The sequence below is a fragment of the Eptatretus burgeri genome, chromosome 10 (genome assembly GCF_056783735.1).
Source record: "Eptatretus burgeri isolate ZD-2024b chromosome 10, Ebu_testis_v1, whole genome shotgun sequence".
NCBI classification, from domain to species: Eukaryota; Metazoa; Chordata; class Myxini; order Myxiniformes; family Myxinidae; genus Eptatretus; species Eptatretus burgeri.
In genome coordinates, this window is record NC_140970.1 from 100,029,576 (window position 1) to 100,050,064 (window position 20,489).

At 46.9% G+C, this 20,489-nt stretch overlaps 2 protein-coding genes across 11 annotated transcripts in view; both read left to right on the top strand.

Moving 5' to 3' along the window:
* The window catches only part of SLC25A3 (solute carrier family 25 member 3), a 52,531-nt gene extending 51,655 nt beyond the window's left edge, over positions 1-876 (top strand). For all 6 annotated transcript variants that reach the window (XM_085899629.1, XM_085899630.1, XM_085899627.1 and 3 more), the window contains exon 8: positions 147-876. In XM_085899629.1, the coding sequence (XP_085755755.1) occupies positions 147-304 (158 nt within the window). In that variant the 3' untranslated portion in view covers positions 305-876. The remainder of the gene's footprint in view (positions 1-146) is intronic.
* Positions 877-3,510: 2,634 nt separating this feature from the next.
* Positions 3,511-18,564, top strand: KCTD6 (potassium channel tetramerization domain containing 6). 5 transcript variants are annotated; one of them, XR_015062724.1, is made up of 5 exons: positions 4,317-4,467; positions 4,631-4,724; positions 14,000-14,186; positions 14,586-16,272; positions 17,368-18,564. XR_015062724.1 is itself a non-coding variant. In XM_085899633.1 (4 exons), the coding sequence occupies exon 4, from the start codon at positions 14,923-14,925 to the stop codon at positions 15,607-15,609; it is 687 nt and encodes a 228-aa protein (XP_085755759.1). In that variant the 5' UTR covers positions 4,317-4,467; positions 4,631-4,724; positions 14,000-14,186; positions 14,586-14,922; the 3' UTR covers positions 15,610-16,635. The 5 variants fall into 5 exon arrangements, 4 of the variants coding, with proteins under 4 accessions (XP_085755763.1, XP_085755759.1, XP_085755760.1 ...); XM_085899633.1 differs by lacking the exon at positions 17,368-18,564 and having other exon boundaries at positions 14,586-16,635; XM_085899637.1 differs by lacking the exons at positions 4,317-4,467; positions 14,000-14,186; positions 17,368-18,564 and adding an exon at positions 3,511-3,702 and having other exon boundaries at positions 14,586-14,927.
* Positions 18,565-20,489: the final 1,925 nt, after the last annotated feature.

Consider the following 20,489-nt stretch of genomic DNA (forward strand, 5'->3'; position numbering starts at 1 on the left):
TTAACAGGATTCGGTTTTGACAATTAACTTGTTTTTTATTGAGGCCTTGTCAAGTCTATCATATTCCTCATATTCTATATATATATATATATATAAATATATATATGATTTTGGTACAACCCACTTGTTTGTATTGTTTTTTTCAGGCATTTGGAAAGGGCTTTTCGCCCGTATCATCATGATTGGTACGCTCACCGCGATGCAGTGGTTCATCTACGATTCTGTCAAGGTCTTCTTCAGACTGCCACGTCCACCACCCCCAGTGATGCCTGAATCTCTCAAAAAGAAGTTGCAACAGCAGTGAGACTTAAACAGAGTCGAACTCCTTGCATCCCTTCCCCATGGTCATCTCCATTGATAGCTCTGTGGGTTCATGCACACACCCTTCCTCCCATTTTTCATTTGGTTCACTTAACCCCTTGCTTTTTTTCCACTTGTACCATTCGAGTCACTCTCTTGAGGTATACCAACTTAAGTGTTCAACACGAGACCTTGTGAATTCCTAAACTAGTAATTACCTATGGCAATGAGCTTGTTTGCCAGGATTAATTGAGCTTGTCGCTCTCCATCTTCTTGATCCAGGGGTCCCCTGCTTTGAATCATGATGCTGTTGAGCTGTTGCTGTGTATAGCTGCCTATTGTTTGACAGTTTTCACCATGTCAATCCTTGTGAGAAAAATGCAGTTACTTGATTGTAAATTGGTGATTTCCTTTGTGCGATTCAGTGAAGTGGGAAGCTGGACAAGATGGGCTCAGTTAGTTGTGAATGTTTTTGACTGTTGTGTCCCGGTTTTATCAAGTTGAGGTGGTCGATCACTCCTGGGTTTTTGTTTGTAGCCTTGGTTTGTCTTCAAGAATTAAAGAAACTGTATATAATATTTTGTCCAGTTTTAATTTTTTATTTTTTTTATTTTTTTTTTTTTCCCCCTCCAAGGTGTCAGTTGTGCATTCTTGAAACAGTTTAATGGTCAAAACAACTTGAGTGCACCGATTCATTCTCATGTACCCTTCCACTTGATCCTTCAATAATTGTCCTGATGGAGCACAGTTGCAGGCTGGATGCTCCTTGAAACCCCTTTATGGGAAAGTGCTTTTAAGTTGGCTGTTTAATCTTCAACCACACGTATGTCCAGTTAAATTCTACCTTTTGCAAGTTTCAGCTGGTAACATGGACAATCACATATTGCTGCTGATCATTCTTCCAGAACCGTCCCACACAGATGAAGAAATTACCAGATTATGTGGTGTAATGCTCCTTAGTTAGTAAGATGGTAAGCCTCCTTAGTTGAGGAGCAGCCTCGAAGCAACAGCATTAGCTGATATTTTGGGAGGTTGATGTTGAGCAGGTGAAGTAGCTCCAAGTTGCCTTCGTGGGTTCTATACTTTTCTACTTGAATGAGTGAAATGAAGCTCCTCTTTCGTCTCCTGCCATCTTTGTCGTCTGGCCATGTCGAGATTCCAAGAGCTCAAATGCAACATCTGGATCCCCAGAAGCTTCATACTGTTGAAGTTGGTCAGTTTTTGGCAAACCATCAAGGTGTGTAGCATTTGTGAAAACCATGTGGGATGTTGTGTTTGACTGCATCCATCAGAATCTTGCAGAGGCTGTGATAGCTCTTCGGGACAGGGTTGAGGTTGGTGATCTGTTAGACGACATGCGTGAAGGTGTCCATTACCTTCCCTGGAGACAAAACGGAGGTCTGGATTGTCGTCCTTCCTCCAACTACGTGAATGGAAAGTGCTTGGTGCCCACGTGCCCAAGCCACCAGTTGTTCACCTGCCTCGTCATCTGAACTACATCCCCATGAGGTGTGAAGACTTAGTCAACAGCATGAACTTCAGGATGAGCAGTTACTGGTAGTGCCGGAAGAGGCCATGCTCTCCCACAGGTGATTTATGGTCGTGCCCCCAACTTTCACAGTGGTTATGAAGACATTATTGGTGCTCGATTATTTAAGAATGTAAAAGTAGGTTGCCATGCCATGCTCTGCAAGGTGCACTGCTGCAATAGGTTTGATACCATATATGTGGAGCTTGGAGGCATTGTAGTAATCCTCAGCATATCTCTTGAAGAACAAATCTGTCGCAGTTCTTGATACGTATTCACATTTTGCTCATGATATACCTTCCACATTTAACTGGTGGATCTGGAGAGTTTTCCTGATATTGCGAACCGATTGACCCTGAAAAGGGCTGTTTGTAAGATCGTTGTGATGACTTTATGTAATAACGGTGGATCATGGGAAGGTTGTCATTCTAAAAGGACAGAGCATGGATAAACAATTGTAATTTGCAAATGATAGTGCAAACCTCACTTTTGATCGGCCTGTTGGATTCCTGTGTTAAGTTATTTGTAAGTGAAGTCATATGGAGTATGACTTCTCTTTTTCCTAATGTCCACGCAACTGGAGTCATACCTTCAACCTGCACAAAGGCGAAAGTCATTGCCGTCCTCAGGCAAAGGAAACCTGCTGCTGACACATGTAACTTTCGACCCATATATCTGCTGTGTATGACATGCAAGTTGTTTGAGCGTGTCCTCCTGGCCAGGCCATGACCTCACCCTGGGAAGTCTGGCATGTATGCCACATTTTTTGAAGAATGGTCCAGCTGTTTTTGATTCTATCATCAAATGTACAAAGGGCTGACAGGATGACCTGGAGGGACACACTCACCAATGAGCTGTCTTGCCTGGGTTTGAATCCCAACCCAGCTATAAACTCTCATCCTGGTGTTTCACAGGCAGGGTGATTCATCAATATGTATGCCGTCCCTCGGATGGACGATAAACTGGCGTCATGTCTGCCAGCCAGAGTTGGACGTTAAAGAAACCATGGTATCATTCCTGAAGAGTTGGTGGGATATTGCCAGTACTATGAACAAATTTGAAATTCCCCCCCCCCCCCGAACTACCAGAAGGTATTGCATCATCAACACAGCCACACCGTCAGCCAATGATTCTACCCTGCAGCCTTCATGCAAATCATCTCAATCTATACCGTAGAGAAGAGATGCCAGCTTGGTTGCACAGACTACTGCAGCGGTGTGGGGAGAGCCGTGGGCTCGAGTGACACGGCCTGATGTGATTAATTGATGATGTGTCATCGGGACATGCACAGTGAAAGCTGTGTGAAGTGGGTGTGTGGTATGAAAAGGAAGCTTGCCCCCCTGCTCGAGGTACGAGTTGTTCGCCCATCAAGGAAAAGAGGGTTGGATTCGGTCATGGATGTCGTTTCGTTGATACTGAAAGAATTAAAAATGTATTGATAATACGATCAAAGTGTAATGAAGGAGCGAGGAGTGGGGTTTGAGTGCGAGCTGGAGCTCAGAAGAAAGATGCACTTTCGTCCTGGAGAGACTTGAGTGGCAGAGGTTTCAGATTCCAGAGGGCATGAGTCACAAAATTGTGGGAGAAGGCCAAAGGACCTGAGGTCGTAAATATCACATGGGCATAGTGGGTGCTCAGAGTACTATTCCTACGAGGAGAGCCAGAGAGGACCCGCCTTCCCCCCCCCCCCCCCCGTGGATTCGGATTAGTTGTGTGGTCATACTCAGGCCTCAAGAGCTCATGGGTGCCGTCTGGTGTAGCAGGCGGGAATCCTGCGGAGGGTGCGACACTCCCCAGCCACGGAATTGTGCAATAGCACAGGAGGAAAGACGAGTGCCAGGCCGAAAATCGGAAAAGCGTCAGTACATGGAGTGGTGGGTAAATTGGTTTCGAAGCACCTTTTAGGGGGGTAAACATAAACAGATGTACAAAATTTGTTTTTGGAACAGTAGGTTAGAATACAAGCACTGCCTCTTCACACCATCAACGCCACAACAACAAGTAATTGAGAAAGCAATCAACACGCATGGGAACGCATTGACTCCCCAAACTGAGAGAGAGACAGAGACAGACCTCCCACTGCTTCTCTTTTGGTGAGTCCTGTGAACACCCAATGTCAGCTCTAACTCCCCCTTCCCCCCCCCTCGCTCCCCCATAGTCTACTGAAGTACAATTCCTGATTACACTTTCTGTTTGACCTTGCACAATTCATTATTTCGACCATTTACTACAAATATAAACCACCGAAAACTTTTCAAAAGTATCATGGGTCACGAGTCAGGGATCTGTACACGTTGTGGCCTCTGCTCGTAGTGAAAATGCATTCTAACATCTGAAAACACATTCCATTTGTCCCAAGCTGTCTTTTGTATTTAGTTTTTTTCTTCTTTGTTCCCTGAAAATAATGAGGTTCCATCACAACCAGTGAATCCATGAAACATTGCTCGTGCTTTTTTTTTCCGTGGGCCCAGGTTGGCTGCAATATACCTGTGACATTTGCCTGTACCTAAGGACACCCACGTCTCAGTTTGCTGTAATGTGCAAGATTGATACAATTATGATGACCACATCCGTGTCTGCTGCTCTGACCATGATCTTTTGATCCCCCAATGTGTGCTGCATCTGATGCGGCAATAAGGGTGCGTCACGTTCCTCGGTTCAATACCGTTGTGTTCTCTGCTTCATGAACATTATACTTGAAGGTTCCCCCATTGTTGTTGTGCACTTGTTTACCTTGTAATTTAACTGAAGTAGCTTGTCCTGCCACAACATGAAAGAGCTCAGTTTTGTTTTCATTGACAGGAAAAAGCCTTGCCAGAAGCTGGGCATTTTGCCAGTGGATGACTTACTGCTGCTGTGGGTGGCATGGCTGGTCCTACATTTCACACGATCGAAGGTAAGGAGTTGTGAGATGGCTGGAGATGCATGAGATCGAGACTGACATCTAACAGCAGATTGCTTTCTGATATCTGGTGCATCTGGTATCATGGCCACTCGTGCACTCAGAGATGCTGATTGAGTTAGGCCGTTAGGGTTAGTGTCTGCAAGGAATGTGCAATGAATGTCCGTCTGATTGTGAAGACATCTCTGCGGATGATGTTGGCTTGCGTTATATCAATGCCTCCGCGTCAAATTCCTGATCCGAAATGTTTCTGTGTGTGAGAACATCTCAGGAAAGGATATACCATGTAAAGGGCCTTCACTTGTGCTGTGTACAGTTCCCCTCTCTAATGGCTGTGCGCGTTTACAAAACTTTGCCAATCGTTTATGAAACTTTGCGTGGTACGACGATTGAACATCTTAAGCCACCATATCTCTTCCTGAGAGTTTTGACAACAACTTTGTATTATGGACTTCTGTTACACACTTTCACACTTTCGGATCAAGGTCGACTATACTGCACTAGAGATGCCGTGTGAAGTCCAGCAGGCCCAGCATCATCAAAGAGGATACATACGACATCTTTGTTTTCATCTATCGGCTTCCGCGCAGAACATGATCTCCGAGTTTTCATGGGACTTGCCTCAAATGAGTCTTCATTTTTAGTCTCTCGCTGAAAGGGTTCCGAGATCATTGCAACACCCTTGTTTGCCTGTGTGTGCGTCTTCGTCTATATTTTTACTTAAAAAAAATTTTTTTCTCTGCAACTGCTTGTCCGATCCATGCAAAACTTGGAAGGATTTCCGATGGGTAATATTTTATTGATAACTCTGATGTCATAAGTCATGTGGTATGGCAGCAATATTGGATTAAAGGAAGAAAAAAAATTGACATCTCTGAAACCGCTCAATGAAAATGTTTTACCTTGGCAAACAAATGTCATCAACTCCCCACATGGAGCATATACAGTGATAATGATGACGTCATCACTGAAGTGGTATTACAGCCATATTTGATTGAATCAAAATCTTTGTCTAAAATAAGTCTGAAACTTCATACATCTGATATACAAGCCGATGTGAGTGAAGAATTAAATGTACGAGAAGCACCCGCTCCCTACGGGAGCCGTCAAGGGGGTCATGTTATTATATTTATGCCTATTTTACTCCAAGGGGTCCCAGGATTACACACCCCAAAAATGGTTGCGATCGGTCCAGCCATTTTTGCGGTACCTGGGAACAGACAGACGAGCAGACGGTGAATTATAGTAAAGATGGTGCATTGGTCACGTGGTCTGGCGGCCATATTGGATTGAAAATAAAAAAAAGTGAAAAATCATCTCCAGAACCGCTTAACAGATGGATGCAAATCTTCATTCATATATATATATATATATATATATATATATATATATATATATATATATATATATATATATATATTTATGATATAATTTTTTTTTCAAATTCATCTTCATCGACGCAATTTAGCCGTAATGTGTACAAAAGTGCTCGTTAAATATCCTCGTCATCAAATCTATGGATAATGGCAATGCAGGTGACATCGGGTGCATGGATCAAAACCGGTATGTGGGCCATCATAGCAGTCGGTCGTAATAGTAGCGTGTTCAGCTAACTATGACATTTTTGTTCAGAATGAGCGTGGAGGTGAAACTGTGTGCTACGCTGAGTGCCGTTCCAGTTTTCTTTTGTGTACCTTCTCCAGATACGAAGTACAAATTTTCCTTCTTTCTGACTTGTGCCATGCTGCTTGATTCTTCATTCAATATGGTCGCAATTACAGAGCCTGCGTCTCGTCTCTGCACGCTAATACAGTATAATGAGCTCGTGGAACGAGGGAAACCTGGTGTTGGCTTAACTGTTAAGGTGGCTGGCTTGAGATCTTAGGGTCTTGAGTTTGAGCCCCTGTCGCGTCATTGAAATAACACCAGGTGGGTTGATTCAGCATGTCATACTTCCGAGGTCGAAAAAAAACGAGTACTCGTGTATTGGTAACGGGCACTGTATCAGTGGCACAGCTGTGCTTCCAGAAAATGATGTAACCAGCAGCCACGGGCTTCATATGAAACACCACCAACAACATGGAACTAAGGAAGATTTCCAGCAACATATTTGTGCCCCAGCTCCAACATTCTTTCTCTGAGAATGAGCAGGTGATTGTTCAGATTATTTTGTGTTTCAGTCTGACGATCGATATGTAGTTTCCATTCAATCGACTGTCTTTTTTTGGAGGAGCTTGGCTCAGAAGTAGCTACAAGGTTGTGTTGTGAAATATGTGACAGGTTAGTTCCACCACCAAAAATGTACAGTTTGGTCCCATCACCAATACATTTTTCATTCTTCTATTGTATTCCCTGGATCAGTCAAGCCTATAAAAAATAAAAAAAATCTGGTATTTTATAATTTTATACATTTTGTTGTCATATGTGGCTGAAACAGGTATGATCTGCCACCAAATCTACAGGATAGTTGTGTCACCAATATAATCTCCAAGCCTGGTTAGTCTGTTTCCTGGAACAAGTCTGTAATATATTGTGGATTGTCGGGGTTAAGATTGTATGGCGTATTGATAGTTTCCATCGTGCATGGTTCGCGTAAGCGTGAGGTCATTGAATTGTGAAATCGGATTATGCGTCGATATTTGTGTTGTATGGAAAGCTGTCGTATTCCCTCCCTCGTGTTTGTGTCTAAAACTGCTGTTCCCTTAAATCTCCTTTTAATGTTCCTTACTTTGTAATCTGCCCTAAAGGTTCTTTTATTGTGGAATTCGACCTCGCGCCGTGACACAGGCACAAGTTTTGGTGCGAAGGTTGAACCCAAAACATTTTTACAAAACATTTGAGAGGCTTCGGCGAGGAGTTCCCCTTAATCGACGGTCGAACCTCCCACAGGTGCGGAGTGGACATGGTGGAGCTATGTCATGGGGCGTGGTGTCGCAAACACCCAAAAAAGCCTGAGTGCAATTCCAGATGGGTTCCGTTTTTGGTTTCTTCTTTTCTTTGTTTCCTTGCCCCTGTTCTGTTCCATAGTTCATTAGTAGCCAGTCCAGCTCAGGCCGGTTCAGCTGTTGGCCAGATGGAGTCCAAGCAGGAGTCGGACGGGGCCAGAAGGAGCTGCTGATATCCGAACCTGCTGCTACAAAGACACCTGTTAAATTATTACCATTTTAAGCCATGCTCTGGCTGATGTGTTGGGCTCACAAGACCCAAGTCTGGGTCTCGACTGGTATTCCATTGACTTGTCCATTTCTCCCTGGTCTTTCTCCTGTGAGGTAATTGGGGCCCGATAAGGCTGAGTTTGATAAGGACATTCCGCACGTACGAAACCAGGGGCGCGTCTTCCATTGTGAATAGCACTGTCGTATAACATGCTCTCGTGTCCCTTGATCTCACTGCCCTGTCCATTAAATACATACGTCAATTCAATGGGTCTCCATCATGAGTTATTTTGAGTTCGCATGATCAGTAAAACCATGCAGGTTTTTATCAGTCCTCTGAAGGACAGATTCAGCAGGACGATTAGCATCCATTTAAACTTCAACCTCATATCCCCCTTCACCCACCAGCAGGTGTGACCAACTGCTATTGTCGGAAGTACCAAATTGAGTTAGGTAAAGGTGTAAACAGGCCCTCGATCCAGCTTGGTGTGTCTCAGCCCAATTTGCTAACGAGACCGCTGTTATGTCATCAAAGTAGAACAGCACTCGGCAGAGTGCATACCTCCACCAGACTGAACAGTTTACGTTCTGTATCTCACCGATAGGCCGGGTCTGCATCCGGACCATTCGTCCTTGTCAAACATCAAAATCTAATTGGCTTGTTCTCATCTACCCAAACTCATCCACCAAGTTTCGTCATAATCCGTCCACAACTTTTTGAAATATCCTTTTTGATCCCATCTCTCAATGACGACGAATCTTTAAAAATCCCAATATCCGGTGGATCTTCACCAAAATCTAATCATTTCATCCGCGTCACGTCACACGAAGCAGGTCCACTGGGTTTTGACCGAATACGTCCTCAACTTTTTGAGATATCCTGCTCAGAGACAAACAGACAAACTAGATTAATATACTCGTATAGCCTCCGTCCACCTTTGTCTGCAGAGGTAACTGGAGAGTTCATCGAACACCTTACCCCGTGCAGTCTTAATAAAAAGGACATGCGAATGGTCATTTCGAAACCTTGCTTTGTGTTTCCGCCTGCAATCTATATTTGCTATAAGCTGCAATATTTGCTATAAGCTCGAGGATGGCCCAGAGGTACGCACACTCGCCTCCAAGCGGTCTCGGATTTGGACATTAACCTGGCGTCCCGTCCGTCAGCATTAGTTGGTGGACTTTAAAGATCCCAGTGTCCTTCGTGAAGAGTCAGCAAGTTACTGGGCTCCCCTAAACAAATTATAAATTCCTGCTCTAATCTCCAAGGGAGGGGCACTGCATCGGCGGCATCGCCCGCACTCCCAGCAACGAGCAACCAGTAGCCACAGGCTGAGTACAAAATTAATGAAAAGCCCCTTTCTTACCGAATGCTTCTCGAAAACACATATGGCCATTGATGCCTGCAGATTTCCATGCCTCGGTCAAGAAATGAGAATCTAATCTTGCGTCAAAATATATTGAGTGTGCTTTGGAAACTTCTTTGGACAGTGGATAATGAAACTGAAAAACCTTGAAATAAAAAATTTAACTGCTTTTAATCAAACACAACAAAAACATCAGGTTGATCAGCATCTAAAGGAGACGGAGGCCCCTGGAGTACCCCTGGCGGAAAGTGGACGCAGCGACACGCTGCTCTGGTGCATGCTCCCATAGCTGACCTGACCTGACAACAAAAAATCTTGTTCATGATGAGTGAGTGCATTTTAAGTACTGGAATCCTGATGCAAAATCAAAGATGGAATCAAAGCAAAAAAAATATGCTGTCATAAAAAACAGCATTCATTCCAAGTGCCTTTTTTGGACACGAGGGATGTGCAGAACACCTGATGGCAAATGTCTTCAATTTGTAATTGCTTCGTGCAATAATCGTTTAGCACGTGCAGCTCGTGTGCATTTAGGTTTTTGGAGATGACACGAGGCGTTCTGAGCAAATTTGAATCAATCTTTCTGAGATACCAGTGTGTGGATCATCCAAACAACGCACTGATTACATTCTTTAACATTTCATTACAATGCCTCGTTTGTCAGAAAATGTCAGGAATCAAATGGGACACCTTTCAGCAGGCGCAAATCATTTTAAAACTCCCGAAAGTACTGCAAACGCACTCCGTGGACCTCACTGGACAAGCGTCAACACCGTCTTGATGTGTGTCCATGATGCCAAGGATCTGTGATCCTCCTGTTCAGCATCCAAGACTTGCACCGAGACGCATCCAGCCCGCCTACAGTGGTCAAAGCAGCACGTCCGATGGACACGGGGGCAATGGGCAAGTGTTATGTTCAGTGACTAATCCAGGTTTCTCCTGTAAATGTGTGATGACCATACACGGGTCTACGGAAGACGCGGTGAGTGATTGTCCCCCAGTTGCCATCCAGGAAGCACAAAATTTGACGTGGAAGCGTCATCATGTGGGGTGGTATTGTTGAAACAGTTCACACCAACTTGATATGTAACAATGGCAACCTGATGACAGGTCGGTACAATAATGACATCTCACAGCAACATTTGTTGCCTATCCTTCAACAGCATGGTCCAGGAATCATCTTCTTGCACGATAACGCTCCTGCTCACAGGACAATTCGAACAAGGAATGTTCTTGCCCATACCACCACCAACATCAAGGTAATCTCGAAATATCATTGATCGTCATGTTCAAACCTTGCCAAGACAGCCTCGATGAGCTGGAACAGGAGCTGATTCGGAATTGGAATGCCATTCCCCAGGTATAAAAGATCGTGGTTCTGAATGGGGGAGAATCTGAGATGGTGGTAGACAGCTGTCTTGAAGATCTGTGGGGGGAAGGGGGGGGAGAATGAATTTGAAGAGAATGTGGTAGTTGCTCCCACAGACAGGAAATAATAGGAACGAATGAGTGGAGGTGAGCAATGATTCTGAATTTTGGGGATTTCACGAGAAGGGAGTTGATGATGGACTGTGACGTGTGCCTTGCAGAAACTTGAGGCGTACAAAGCTTTGAAAGAGAAGATGTAAGACCAGGAAGGAGATGGTAGAAAACAAACCACCGACATGTCTGCGATGGGAAAGTGATGGACCCATGGACTCAGCTTCATCACAGGAGATTCCATTGACCTGAAAGGCCTCGGTTTCCACTGCGTCAAGCTGAGCAAGGTGTGCGGCAGAGGTATGAGCCCAAAGTGGAGAGCAATACTCCATCAATCTGTGGATGAAGGACCTGAAGGTGGATAGGAGTTCAGGTGTGCAAAGGAAGGACTTTGTATGGTGGAGAATTCCCAGTCAGCAACTGGCTTTGTAGTCTAACTTTGACATGTGGTTTGTCCAAAAAAGATCATGGCTGAGAGTGAGACCCAGCAGTTTGAAATACTGAACTTCCCCAAGAGGATTGTTAAGAAAGTAGATAGGAGGGTTTGCCAGATGGTCCTTTCGGAGAGAGATAGTGAGATTTGTCAGGATTTAAATTCCAAGTGATTGACCAACTTGTGATTTTATCAAGGTCTGAAGAGAGGGAAGAGGCTGCAGCCTGTCTGAAGTACGAGGGATGTCACGGCATAGGGTGGAGTCATCAGAAAATGGATAAAGAGGATTTTCCAGAGAGTCGGATAGATCATTGATGAAGATCAGGAATAGAACTGGGCCCAGAACGCTGCCTTGGGGCACTCCACCGTTGACAGGGAGAGGAGATGAAAGGATTATGACCAAGCTGTTAGACTAACAGTTTGGATCATGACCAAGCGGCGGGATCATGGTGCGTAGTAACACTGACTATTGGTCTGGTCACTCTGATGTTTACCATGCCCAAGGAGTTGCTGTAGCTGTGTCCAATGAGCTGCCTCCAATGATAATTGAGGTAACACCGGCCAACGAGCGTATTATGAGACTTCATCACTCCTTGGGTGTCGTTTCCCTGGTCTCGAAATGTGCTCCGACTGAGGTGAGTGATCTCACCGTGAAGGATGCATTCAATGCCACGCTCGAGTCTGCGGTTGATCAGTGCCCCGGGCGAGATACATTGTACTTCTATTCTTGGGGGATTTCAATGCATCGACTGGAACTGATAGGGATGACTATGAGACATGTGTTGGTCCCCATGGATCTGGAACTGTGAACCAGAATAGCACCAAGTTCCTTGACTTTGCAAGAAGTCATGGACTTAGGGTGGCCAGTTAATGGTTTTAGCACCCACAGGCTCATCGCTGGACTTGGTATTCAAAGTGGTGTGGCAAAGGAGATTGACCACGTACTCTGATGGTCGCTGGAGGAAGATCCAGAACTCCAGGGTCGACCAGAGTGCTCAGTTCCTCAATACCGACCATAGGCTTGTGGAATGGTACCATCCCAGCCTTGGCTGGATGTTGGCAAGCTCAAGGATGAGAGAGGAGGTGAGGAGTTTGCAAACAGGCTGAGTCGAGATTTGGGGTGGTTTGGGTGTTTTGGGGAATCTTGAAGAGTTGTGGAGTGCCTTCACGACCACAGTCGTTGATGTTGCCGGTGGATGTCTTGGAACCCGGTGGTCGTGAAGGTCAATGGTATCTTGTGTCCCTTTGGAGACAAAGTTCCTCTTCTCCTGAGTCGTAGGGCCAGGCTTATTGGCAGAACTGAACTGTTCAGGGAGTTGAGGCATAAAACTGTCCGTGCACTGAGGGTGGACAAGGAGGCTTATGTGCGAGGAATCTGTGAGGGGGTAGAGCATCACCTGTGGTCAAGTGATTCTTGTCTGACTTACAGAGGAATTCACTCATTGTGTTGCTCCAAGCCCGTCCCTCGGTGTACTACAGTTAGAGCAGAGTGTGGAGGGCTCTTGACAGGGAGTCCGAAGTGAAGACCCGCTGCGCCAGTTACTTTGAGCGGCTGTACCAGGCTGATCCACCAGCTGTTGATTTGGATATCAGGGGTGTTACTGTCCCTATTGCTGACCCTCCAATCAACTGTGGTCCACCTTTGTTTGTGGAAACACGGGCTACGGTGAACCGGTTGAAATGGGGTGAAGCTCCTGAGATCTGTGACATCCATGCCTAACTTCTCAAGGCTGGTGGAAATGCTGTACTCGTGTCATTGCAGGCAGTGCTGTGCTCTGCCTGGAATACAGGTATCGGCCCAACTGACTGGAAGAGGGGCCTTGTTGTCCCTCTCTGCAAAGGGAAGGGTGATCGCCAAGACTGCAACAACTACCGAGGGGTGATGCGGCTTTCAGTGCCGGGCAAGGTCTTTGCTCGGATAATTCTTGATCGGGTTTGCCACCATCTGCTTGAGCACCAGGGAGCCATTGATATGAAGTGGGTCTTTGTTTATTTTCTATATATTGACTGCCTTTGACATTCACACGTGGTACATGCTTGGGAGCCTCATTGGTATGCATTTCTGTTTGCGCTGTCGCTGATGATTAGCCAATAAGCGATGAAACCGGTTCGGCAGCTGAGGGGATGAGTAGTGTTGGGATTCTCATGTGTGTACTATTTATGAACTTCTTCACAGCTGTGGAGGAACTCTCGGAAGGGTTTGAAACAGTTATGGGCTTACGTTGGCAGCCTTTCATGGTTGCTGAATGCAGCTTCTTTGCTGTAAGAGCATGGGAGGATTCAAAATATATACATATATATATATATATATATATATATATATATATATATATATATATATATATATATATATATATATATATTTACATACCTCGAAAGATTCTGAGAGAAGGGGATGGTTGAGCGCTCAGAAAACTGGTGTCCCCCATCTATGTCTGGGCCGAAGTCCAGAGAGCTCAGAGTAACTGATGACATCGATGGAGAATTAGAGCAGTTCAAGTGATATTTCCAAAGCCATATTCAGAAACAATATTAGAGTGCCACAATAAATGGGAAACCCAGTACCCAGTGGGAAGGTTTGTAACAAGGGGAGATTTTGTTTCTGCGTTCACCCATTTGTTGGATTCCTTGTCAAATTTGCCGAACATTTCCCGCAGAGAGCAGGCGATTCCATGCGGATTGAGATTCGGACCCTTTTTTTATGCAACACCCCAACTGCCCATTGTATATGAAGTCATAATTGGTGGCGAGGGCGTGGATCTTTAACTCTGATAGAGCAATCATCGCGATTGGCTGCCAACATACGCGTGTTATTTCATTCCGATTGGATCACAGGTAACCCCGACTCTGCAAAACCGTGATTACAGTTTGGGAGGGAGGACATTGCCACGTTTCGTCGGCCTGTTGGCTTCCTTGATGCAGCGTATCATTTTTGAACGTGGCTTATCTGGAGCCTCACAGCTCTGAGGACGCCATTGCTTTCAAAGAATAAGATGTGGCGGCCCAGCAGTGACAGCAGGCGGTGAGTATAAGGACCAGGGGTGGCCACAAAGTTATTTAACATGTCTTGTACTTTGGGCCTTGTATCATTTGCTTGTTTGAAAGTTTTTTGAAGTGTACTTCCTCATCTTTCGTTTCTTCTTCTTCTTTTTCTCGGGATAATCTTCAAAAGGGCGCTTCCGGCCTTTCAAGAAGATAATCTTGGGTTTTACTCTGATGACATGTTGGGATTCATATTTCGATTGGAACGTCTTCATCGTCCTGACAAATATAGTCTGCAGAAATAAATGTATTGCGCAAAATATATGTTTTTGTTTTTCTTTATCGATAGTTCTCGGAGTGCGCAGATCGTCCGGACGAATGCCATTGTGATGCGAAATAATGAAAACGTAACAATGTTCCCGGTGACGGTTTGTTGCAGCTGCGGTATTTCCTGAGGTCACGTGACCATACGTCACCCCCACATGGAGCTCTACCAGGAAGAAGCGGCTTCGCTACTGTGGTCCGCCGTGGACAGGTGTTCGCAGGAGCAAGATCAACCAAGGTGTTTTCAAATCTTCCGCCAGCTGCCGGCTTGTCGGTAACTGAAGCGAGCGGCGGACGTCTGAGAAGATGCCCGGGTAGTGTGCGGCACCGGCATAGGGGACGAGGAGCTCCGGACGGATCGGCTGTACGTACTTTCGAGTCGAGATTTCCTTCACAAATCCGAAAAAGCCATGAGACTCCCGCTTGGAGAACCGTGAGTTGAGCTCGAAGCTATGGCCGAACCGGTAACGTTAAATGTCGGTGGACAATTGTACACAACGTCCATGTCAACGTTGTCCCGCTACCCGGACTCGATGCTCGGAGCGATGTTCCACGGGGACCTGCCCACGGCCAGGGATTCTCAGGGAAACTACTTCATCGATCGGGATGGGTCCTTGTTCCGCTTCGTGCTCAACTTCCTGCGCACGTCCGTGCTGACCCTGCCGCAAGACTTCAAGGAGATCGACTTGCTGCGCGAGGAGGCAGACTTCTACCAGATCGAAGCGCTCATCCAGTGCCTGAATGAGCCGCGGCCCCTGTATCCCGTGGACACATTCGAGGAGACCGTGGAGCTCTCGAGCGTCCGCAAGTTGTCCAAGTACTCCAACCCGGTCACGGTCATCATCACGCAGCTCGTGGTCACCACCAAAGTTTTCTCGCTACTCGAGGGTATTCCCAGTAGCTTCGGCAAGTGGAACAAACACATGATGGACACGCGGGATTGCCAGCTGTCATTCACGTTCGGTCCTTGCGACTATCAGCAGGAGGTCGCCCTGCGGGCACACCTCATGGAGCACATCGCACGCCAAGGGTTCACGTTGCGGTGCGCACGGGTGCACCACATGAGCGATAGGGCGAACGAGAACACTGTGGAGCACAACTGGACGTTCTGTCGGATGGCGCGGAAATTCGTCGAGTGACGTCCTCTGTTCCCCCAAAATCCCACTCCTGACTCGGGGCTGGCCTAAAGAGGCCCTTGTGGGTTTTGGCAGAGGAACTCCAAAAGAGACTCAAACATGGTCTCAAAATGTGTCTTGGATCCTTCGAATTATGTACCTCGGATCTCTGATCCACGTACAGAGTATACGCCGCTCTCCCTGATCTGTTGACAATTTGGTTTATTTGTGTAATACTTCTGATTCGTATTATTTACCACTTGACGTAAGTGAATGAACTTTTACTGACTTTAAGTTTGCACCATTTGAAGTTCTTGAGTGGTGGTGGAAATCGAGGGAGGGCGGCAAGGAAACCATCAATCGTGGAGCTTCCAGCGGGTAACGACATCATCGGAAAGTGGTGGCAAAATGATTTCGGTAGAACTTTCTTTAACCCCCATGAGCGAAGGATTAAATTGACATGCTGGCTGTCTGTCATCCCACTTGGTACAATATGTGCTCCTTGGTTGCCTATCATTCACATCCTCTCATGCTTCTGTTTATATTTCCCTCTGTCGAAAGCAGTTTGTGTACAAGGCGTTCAAACGCTCAACAAGGGCGAACTGGACACCGGCCAGACTGTGTGCATCCTGTGAAAATTTAAATTGTCCCTTTGGCGCATACATGAGATGGCAGCATGGCGTGGAGGTACGTTAAACTGACGTCCTGTCTGCCGGAATTAGTCGGTGGATGTTAAAGATCCCACGGCGTCCTTCGTGGAAGCGTAGGTGAGTTATCACCGGCACCCGAAACAAATTTCAAATTCTAGCCTGAACTACCTGTGTGTCAGAGTGGTGACCCCCACAATTGCAATCCCCTGCTAAGAAACGTCTTCGGCAGCACCGACGATCTGTGTGAAGCATGGTTCATCATCTGGTGCATGCGTGCGGACTGGAGACATCATTGTTGGTCGTATTCTGATAATATGCATGTTAAACCATCCAAAATGTCAGTGTTGTTTTAAAACGCATACTCACATGCAGATCACACGTGATTTTTTTTGGGGGGGGGTGGGGGAGGTTGAATATTTGGGGGAGGGGGTGGGGAAGGTTGAATTTTTTTTTTTTTTTTTGAAGGATCGAATGGACATGAACATTTATTTACATATTAACATTCAGAATCTATAAAATGAAAATAATGGGGCTGTCGAGCACCCACAATAAAGCCATAAATGCAATGAAATAAGCATTTGATTGGGTATTCGCATTCCTGCCTCGCATCCTCACTGCGAACAAACAGCGATTGCTTTGCTTCGTTTAGGCTTGGATGGGGTTTGGGTTTGAATGTATGTGGAACGTGGGGGTTAGGGGGAAGGAGAGTGGAGATTTGAATTCAAGTTCAAAGTCTAAAATAATTTTTCAATTCACAAAGTAAACATCTGATGTCAACACCACTCCATTCCCATCCCACGATCATACTGCACTATCCGTGTGTCGAGAAGTTTGCCTGATGGACTTTAACACTATTAAAGCACTGCAGCACCAGTTACTTATTTGTGGAGCCATGGCCTTGAGGAACTGGATATGTGTTAAATATATATTGTTACGGTTCTAGGAACCGTATGCATACAAACATACAGTTGTCCCGAAGTCAGTTATGCCATTAAGTATATGTACAGATAGAATCCCTCCTTGTGTTTAGTGGGAAAGCAAAAGGGGTGCGTTGCAATGTTTTTTTTAGTTCGATTAATAAATCTTTATATCCCTTTTATTTTGAACCACAGTACCTTCTCGCTTTTCACAGGCAAAATCTTTGTGCGGTACCTTTTTGGCGAATCCAGACACTCGTGGAGTGGGCGGGCTTCCCAGCATGGCCGAAATCCCGCCCAGAAAGGGCAGACCCATGGAAGCCCCATCCAATCAGGGCGGACAGTGACGTCAGCTTCACCAAGGCCCCTCCCCGCTGAGGGAGATCTATAAATTACAAAGCAACCCCGAGAGCGAGGAGCGTTGGTGTGAGAGAGCTGGGAAGACCTCGACCTGACCTTGACCGGGTCTCTCGTTGGGTCCTGTCTGCAGCCCTGATCCCCGCCTCAGACTCCGCTCTACTCGAGCTGGACTCCTTCACAGACACGGTCTTCACGCGTGCGGACGTGAACCAAGCCGCACGACCATTGACGGGTGCCGCACCACGGAGCATCCCTTCCCTCCAACGTTCAGGTACCCGAAAGAACTGCGACCTCAGCTCACCTCCCTCTCTGGCTGCGGGGGTCCTTTGCCATACATCTGGGTTTATTTTCGTCTGAGTGTGTGGCGCCGTCTTTAAGTAGAATTGCATAAGTGTTTTTATTTGATCATTGTAAATCTTTCCTGTTTCATTCCTGCGTCAGTCTGCTCTGTGTCCTTCATTTGTAAGTTGATTGTAAATAAATTATTGTAGAAATGTTCCCAGTTCGTTTTCGTCTTTTCCTTCATTGGTCCAGCATGGTTCGGATCTGAGTTTAGCCGGGTCTTTATCCCCGAAAATCTGTTCATTCTAGCTGGTACGTCCTTGGTAGTTCCGCTCGGCTGCATCCGATCCGGAAAGGTGGTTGGTAGAATTGGTAGTTGGTAGAGTGATCCGGATCGGGCAAAGCGTATCGAGGGCGTGGTTCCCCGGTAGTCGAAACCGTGTGGTTAATTAGGTAAATTGGGTCTAGACAAAAAGACCCTACACCACGCAGTTGAGTTATTGGTGTCCACGGTCGGTTAAGCGACCTGCCGCCTCACGGAATTATCCGTGAGCGACGGCCTACAATTCCGGGAGTCTGGTGGGAGACGATGTAACTTCCCCCACCTAGTGGTCGTTCTCGCCACCGGACCCCGGCCCGCAGCAGTTTGGTGTCAGGAGTGGGATCTCGAACCCCTCCCCTCCACAAAGAAATTTACGGGACACCAAACTCGCAACAGTTTGGTAGTCAGGAGTTCGGATCTCGAACCCCTCCACCTCCATAGATAAATTTACGAGATTCGGACCAGGGGTGTGCTTGGCAACCCCCCCCCCTTCCCTCCAAAATTAAGAGCAGGATCCAAATTTTATTTGATTCTCGGTATGGACCATGGCGGACCAAGACGAACTGGTACAGGTGGGTTCTGAAATAATCTTAGAGGAATCCATGGCTCAGGACAGCACCTGTGAGGATGACCTTTCCCTGCAGCCAAACCCAGAGGTAACATTGGGGGCATCGGCAACAATACCCGAAGACCCCCTGCATCAAATTTCCCCCTCGGAGGACCTGGCGATATCTGCCGGAGCCACGCCCGATCGTGGCGGATCGGCTCCGCCGAGGCCATTTGCCATGAGCCAGATGATGGAGATGATAAAACAAATAATGGATGGGAATACGGCACAGAGGAGTGATATGCAAACACTGAGAGGTGAAATGCAAAGCATGGGAATGAACTTACAAAACCAACAGAGGAGTGATATGCAAACGTTGAAGGCGGGTCAGGAGGAAATGAAGGTGGAGCTGGCAAAGGTGAAGGGTGAAATACAAAGTGTGAATCGGAAAATGGCGAAAGAGATCAGTACTGTACGTGGGGAAAAGACCGAATCGAGGGGGAGTGTGGAGGCCGTTCGGACCGTGATGACGACGGGCAAGGTCGAGGTGACGAGTGACGCCACGATAATGAAGGGAGAAACCTGTAAACGCGGACAGGGGATGACGGAAATATTAAGAGACGCAGGAATTAGAAGAGGTGGATGAATTGTCCGAAATTAAAGAGGAGCGCACACACATAGAACCGGAAGGGGACATTGGGGTTGAGCTGGTGGAATGTATTGGGACCCAATGCGAAAGTCGGATTAACCTCCCACAGGAACAAGGGGAGACGATATTCCCCCTCGAGGCAGACCGTGACGAGGCGAGTCCGGTAAGGCCGTACGACGTCGAGCGGTTGCATGGTGCGAAAGAGCGCATGCCGAGCATGGGGGGCATAGAAACCCCGGGGTCTCTTGGCCAAACCCAAGCACCCAGTATGATTGTCCCGGAGTGTGTACCAGAAGGTAAGTATCGTGCAAATGACATGGCATGTGTGAGTGCACGTGAGGAAATGGGTCACGGACTGACCCAGATGGGAGACGTGGGTCGTGTAATGGACGGAGTTATTTCGGAAACCGCGCTGGCACCGCGTGCGAGATCCGTTCCGTATTTGGCAAACCGCCCAATCGCGGGCGATTGCATTATGGGAAGCCGGCGTTAAAACGTTCCGCGCTTGGTACAAGACCGGGTCGCGGACGGCTAAAATGGAGGTGAATTGGGTCGAGTGAATTTGAAAGGCACGAGTCCCCATGTGAGCACGTGTACGGGGGCCGACGTGCTGCGCGCCGCGAGTGGTATTCGCGGGTCGCGCGGAACGAGTCCCGACGACACCTCTGGGCCCGTGGGCATGGCAAGCCGCGCGGAGCGGTCCGTGTGCGAGTGACATCATCAAGGATCGCGTAGCACGAAGGCCAGGTGAGTAGCGCATGGTGGCTCACATGGGGGATGGCCCGAAAGCGAGCGTGTGGTGCAATTAACGGGGCGATGTTACGCTCGTATGTATCGGCCAAACGGAGGGAGGAGCGTGCTGTAAACCGCCTCCCTGGAGATACAAGGCTCGTTGAGCCTTGCCACGAGTACACGATCCCCAGCCAGGATGTGGTGAACATCCCTGTCGGGGGGAAAAGGAGCACTAGTTAGGGGAAGGGTTTAGCGTGAGATAGACCGGCCTCGTGGGGCATTATGAAAAGTCCTCCATGGGGCCCCGTAACACGAGTTAGGGGAATTTTAGTTTAGAATTTAGAATGTATTGGAGACATGGACAGACATGGAACGTGTAGTGTGGACGTAGCTAAGCGATAAAATTAAATGGAACGTGCATTCGAGTAAGGGATGACAGGGAGCA

What these genes read in the sequence shown, in the direction of transcription:
- KCTD6 (XM_085899633.1), top strand. Translation starts at nt 14,923, where the DNA reads ATGGCCGAACCGGTAACGTTAAATGTCGGTGGACAATTGTACACAACG.